The sequence below is a fragment of the Halyomorpha halys genome, unplaced genomic scaffold, assembly GCF_000696795.3.
Source record: "Halyomorpha halys isolate HHAL.00 unplaced genomic scaffold, Hhal_1.1 Scaffold306.1, whole genome shotgun sequence".
In the NCBI taxonomy this organism is placed as follows: Eukaryota; Metazoa; Arthropoda; class Insecta; order Hemiptera; family Pentatomidae; genus Halyomorpha; species Halyomorpha halys.
Genome location: NW_027106917.1, coordinates 323,819 through 329,827, shown reverse-complemented (window position 1 = coordinate 329,827; position 6,009 = coordinate 323,819). Strand labels below are relative to the sequence as shown.

At 30.2% G+C, this 6,009-nt stretch overlaps 1 protein-coding gene across 1 annotated transcript in view; it reads left to right on the top strand.

The window, feature by feature from the left end:
• The window catches only part of LOC106681062 (uncharacterized), a 14,428-nt gene extending 8,419 nt beyond the window's left edge, over positions 1–6,009 (top strand). Inside the window, exons 3-5 of the mRNA XM_067045218.1 lie at positions 1,851–1,933; positions 3,518–3,650; positions 5,805–6,009. Of these exons, the coding sequence (XP_066901319.1) occupies positions 1,851–1,933; positions 3,518–3,650; positions 5,805–5,881 (293 nt within the window). The 3' untranslated portion in view covers positions 5,882–6,009. The remainder of the gene's footprint in view (positions 1–1,850; positions 1,934–3,517; positions 3,651–5,804) is intronic.

The following is a 6,009-nucleotide window of genomic DNA, read 5'->3' as shown; positions in this document are numbered from 1 at the left end:
AAGAATAATGTAACAAATATGAGAATGAGAAAGGAGATTTACGTTCTGGCGTAGAAGGTAGGCCTGCAACTGAAACCTCGGCATAAAATAAATAAATATGGTTTTGTTTATTTATGTTCTTCTTTGCTGACCGCACCCCCGACAAACTTCTCCAATAATTAATAATAAAATAATATTTTAAAATAACATAAATGCTAGGAAAAAAGTATTTGTGCACTTTGTTTCTCCATAAGTAAGAAGGTTACGAACTTCCTAGAGTATATATATGTATATATAGTTGACTGTAAAAATTTAAATATAAGATGGGTTGCGGTAAAAAAATGGAGCAAATAGTTTATAACTATTTTAACATCCGACGTTTCGGCCCACTTTGCAGGGCTTTTTCAGGGCTAAAAAGATACAAAAAAAAACTGAGAATATTACAACAATAAGGTAATTTAAGTTAGGATAAATATTATGTAAAAATAAAGTGATAAGAAATTACATATAAATAAAAGGAAGGAAGACATAAAATAGTATCAATATAAAATAAAATTAAATAAACAAAGATAAGAATAAAAAATAAGTAACAATTGTAAGAGTAACTTGTAAAATATACTGTACAGGAGACGTACATAAACCAAAACAGAATACAGGAAAAAAAAAAAAAAAAAAGTAGAGTTTAAATAACGTCTTGAGAGAATAAATATAAATAATAATGATATTAAATGAGCAAAGAACAAGTCAGGACCACCTACCTGTTCAAAGCAAAAGGTTGAACAGAAGGCGACAATAAAGCAGAAACGTGGAGAAGTGGGGAGGAAGTGGCCAGCCGTTTAACGGCTATATTTATATTTCAAATACGTCGCGTATACAGGAAGCAGTCATAAAGATATGACGAAAAATGAAAAATAATAAGAAAAAGATATGAGAGATAAAGATACAGATATTCCTAGAGTATAATTCTGTTCTTTCCTGTTAGTATTCTAAAATATTTCAATGGTATAAGACCTAGAAATGTATTTTTAGAATTGCATATTGATGCCAAAAACAAGTAAACTGAGTGCCGCAACTCGCAAGAAAGTGATTTTATTGCGCAACCAACAAAATATCACTTTTCTTGAGCCATTACAATATAATAGGGAGGGTAAACTGCGAGGATATATGAAGCCAAAAAGGCAGCCCTTATGAACAACAGGAGAGTGGCAGTGAATTGATAGAACTTCCACTGCCTTCTGTTCCAGATTATATTACATATGAATTTTTGGATTAAAGCACGAATTCCTAGAAAACGGTTTATTAGATTTCCATTGTTAATGAACCAAAATACTGAACATAGTATTTACATTTTATAGTCTTAGAGTTCTGGCAGTGGTCAAATGCTCCAGTCAAGTTGAGTATTTGCGGCTGTAGTGCTCTTGCTCAGCCTCCACTAGCTCATTACCAGTGATGCGGTGAGAGGGATGCGCTGGGACCTCAAAGAGCTCTTGTCTACCCCTCACATGTGGGGAATAGAGTGGGCTCAGGGATACTGAGGTCGATTGTGTAAATATTGTATGTAAGAGTGTAAATGTGATTATTTATTTTTTCATGTACATAGTTTGATTATATTTATCCTTCTGTTTGTATATATTTAGAGAGATTTTATTTATTTGTATGTATTTTTTTCATTTATTTTTATTCTTATATCATTTTATTTTAGTATGAATGTAATCAGTTATCTCAATTATTTATTGTCCAAGAACTTTGTGGCAGATTGTAAAATTTATCAATAAATAAAATTTTTTTAAAAAAAGTTATAGTCAATTCTTTATCAATTTGGCATATTATTTGTTAAAATTAATGCTAAAGTTACATTACATTTGTTTCAGATCTGATAAAAAACATAATAATGGAATATGTTGATGCATGTAATGTAGTATTTGCTGTTTTTCTTATTATAGGAATTATAAAGGTAAACTCATAGTTAATGCTGGTTTTTATGGTTAACATAATTTTTATTCTATTTTTTTTTTAAACAAAATTCATTGGTGTTTCAGAAATTTCAATTACATTTATTTAGTTTATATTTTAATTTATTTTCGCTTGGCTCTTGGCATTATGCAAATCAAGGATTTTGATGTAGTCCAAAAGCACAAGCACATTAACCCTAATTTTTGATTACTTTAAAACTATATACAGTTTAGAGTCAAAATTAGTAACTCTGCCAACCATGGTAAGGGGAATAAACAATGGTGGCCATCCCAGAATTTTAAAAAAAAATAATTTTGAGTTCTTTTAAATGAAAACGAAATTGGGCATTATTTTCTGTTTGAAAAAGTTTCAAGTTTTACCAAGTGTATACAAGGGATATAGTAAATACCATTAAAGTAAATATTGAATTATTTAATGTATATTCCCTCTGAAGTTTATTTTATTTGAGAGAAACCTGAAATATTCACTCATTTTTCATTTGGAGCTCCTTACCCTTTTGGTTACTAACAACACTAAAATATTTCATAGCACATTTTTTAAAGTAATGCAAATTTTCTAATATACAAGCTCTTTACATTCAATTGTTCTCGAGATATAGATTTTTAAAAGCAACATTTTTTTCCAAATAATAAAAGTCAACATTATGCCAATTTGAAAACTATCGCAGGGATTTCATCATTTGGAGCTCCTTACCCTTTTGGTTACCAACAACACTAAAATATTTCATAGCACATTTTTTAAAGTAATGTAAATTTTCTAAAATACAAGCTCGTTACATTCAATTGTTCTCGAGATATAGTTTTTAAAAGCAACATTTTTTTCCAAATAATAAAAGTGAACATTATGCGAATTTGAAAACTATCTCAGGAACTATTGAACCTAAATAGCTCTATTAGAGCTCATATTTTAGATCATTTACTCTATTTTAAATGGTATTTCATTAAGTTTTATAGGGTTGTAGGTTCTTTTAAAGATATAGTTCCCAATGAAAAACTAATTTTTTTTTTTTATTATTACTATTATTTTTACTGGACTATTGTCATGGACAATTATTGTTGTTACCTATTATTATGGCCAATAATTATTTTTACTGGACTATTATTATGGCCAATTATTATGTTTACTGGACTAATACTATTTTTACTGGACTATTGTCACGGATAATTATTATTTTTGCTTGACTATTTTTATGGCCAATTATATTTTTACTTGACTATGGTTATGGACTAATATTATTTTTACTGGACTATTGTCATGTACAATTATTGTTGTTACTGGACTATTGTCATGGACTAATACTATTATTATGGTCAATTATTATTTTTACTTGACTATGGTTATAGACTAATATTATTTTTTCCTGGACTATTATTAAGCCCAATTATTATTTTTACCTGACTATGGTTATAGACTAATATTATTTTTACTGAACTATTGTTATGGGCCACTATTACTGTGACTGGACTACAATTGTTCGGAGAATAAGCCAATACCACCACGTCGGTGTTATTAGTTAATTTTTATTATTTATCCTTTCTTAATCATGTATATTGAATTGTTTCAGGAAAATTCAGGTTTTGTTGCAGCTTATCTTCTGGTTGAGTTAACTCGTTTGATCGAACTTATCTGGAGTTTGGTTTTGAATTCATTTATGTATTTTCATTTTGGTTATTTTATAGAAGAACTCCTAGTAATTGGTAATAATAAAATTAAACTTATTATCAAATTAACTAGTTTTAGAACAAAGGCTTGATGCTTAAGGAATTTATTACTTTCTCTTACTTCTGTTAAGCTATTGTTTTGGTTAAGGCATTTAATCGGTTTTTACTTGATTTTATTTAAATTTTAAATAGTTTAATAATTTTATATAACAAAAAAATGCATAGGAACATGGAGAAGAGGGCAGAGAAATATGTCTTATTGATAATGTTTGACATCTCTTCTGCCTTCAACAGCGTTTGGTGGCCCCGTGTACTCCAGAAGTTGCAAGAGCTCGACACCCTCAGTAATCTATACTCCCTCGTTGCTAGTTACCTCAATCACAAGAGTGTCAGGATCAGGGGTAACTACAACGAGGTCGAGAGAAAAATCGAAAGAGGATGTCTGCAGGGTTCGGTCCTAGGATCAGCTCTGTGGAAGCTAGTATTCGATGAGTTGCTGGAGGAACTAGAGGACAATGGGTTCCTTGTCACGGCTTACGTAGATGATCTGGCAGTCATCGTGGCCAAGAACAGCAGATCCAGACTAAAGACAGAAGCGGAGAGGTGTGCCAGTCTCGTAGGAGAGTGGTGCGTGAAGAGGAAGTTGAGTATGGCAGCAGCCAAGACTCAGGCCATACTTATAAGAGGCTCCATGGACAGGGCTCATCCTATCACCCTGGATATCCAAGGAGAGAGGGTGAGACCGGGTGAGGAGGTGACATATCTTGGTGTGAGGATAAGAAGATTCGATGCCACTTCTCACCTGGTGTATCTAAAGGACAGGGTAACCCTGTCACTCAATGGATTAAGCAGGATAGGGGGTGCATAGATATCCTGCAACGATGACCATATTTAAAGGTGTGATCTTGGGAATTCTGACGTACACATCCCCTGTGGGGAGCTGAAACCTCACACAGACACAGAAAAGAAGACTGGCCATGATACAGAGACCCCCCAGCGCACTACCCCACTGCTCCCACACCCCCTATGCCAGAAATGACAAGGGAGAGGGATAAACAAAAAAAAATTACAAAAAAATATGTAATTTGTTTAGCTAATTAAAACAAAATGAGTTTTCAACATTAAATTGTTTTACCTCCCAAAACTTTAAAACAGAACTTGACTGAATTTAATTATGAATGATAGTGATAATAGTGAATGCACTGAGCTCCACTTTGATTCAATTTATTTATTCTTTTTTCACAATCTAACAATAATTTTTAGTTTTAATTTTTGTTATTTTTATTTTTAAAAATGTTCAATTTAAAAAAGTAAAATCTACTTTTTTCTTTACCCAAATTATAATTATACATGTTTCATACTTTCTATATAATTTTATAACATTATAATTCATAATTAATTTTTAATTTGATAAAAAAATTATTGAAATACTTGCAGTCTTTATATAAATTAGTGTCAGTTTTTTTCTTCTTTCTTTTCTTAATAATTATATTATTGCTTTATTATATTATTTAATTTAGTAAAATAATTCTGTACTTTGGTAAAAGAAGGACCAATTTCTAAATATATCAAATTTTTGTAAATGCCATTTGTTGATTTAAACATGTGGGAATAATAAATGAATTATTTAGATCCATGACTCTTTATGTTGAGTACATGTTTCCTAAATGTACCTATCTAATATGTGAATCATACATTGTGCTTGGACACATGAAATCCAAAACTGTGAAATATAGGATGAATGTTTGAGTGATGTGTAACAGTTGTACAGCACACTGTAAAAATCAACAAATGCACAACAAAGGTACAGTAGACACAATTGAAAAATAGTCAGTGAATACACTTGCAAGAGACAAAGTGCCAATGTAAAATTTAAAACAAGAAAAAAAAACAAAAAATGGCCAATAAGCACTGAAACAGCTATTTCTCAAAATGAATATTGGCCTTTCTTTTACTAACCTACAGAATTAGTTTGCCTTTTTTTTATTTTATTGATGAAGGTTTTTAATGGTAACATCAGATAAAAAAAGTTGCTTATTTGGGCTGCTGTTAGTATTTTTTATCGATATAACGTAGTTATATTTTTTATAAAAAATTGACTGCATTAAATTCCTGCCTGATTTTATTTAATTTAAAATATTTACTTCAACTTGTTTTTCTTTATTACTAATAACTTATTATTGATTTTAGGTTTTGAATTGATTTGTGCCTGGATTGGCTACAGCTATTACTCAACAATGCCAAAAACCAATAAATATATTTTCTGAAAAAGATTAAGGAAACTGAAGGAGATTCCTTAAATTTAAATATAATTAAGAAAATATTGAGTTACAGGGCAGTACATGTATATACTTTTATAATTTTCAAAAAATAATGAAAAATATAAATATGACAA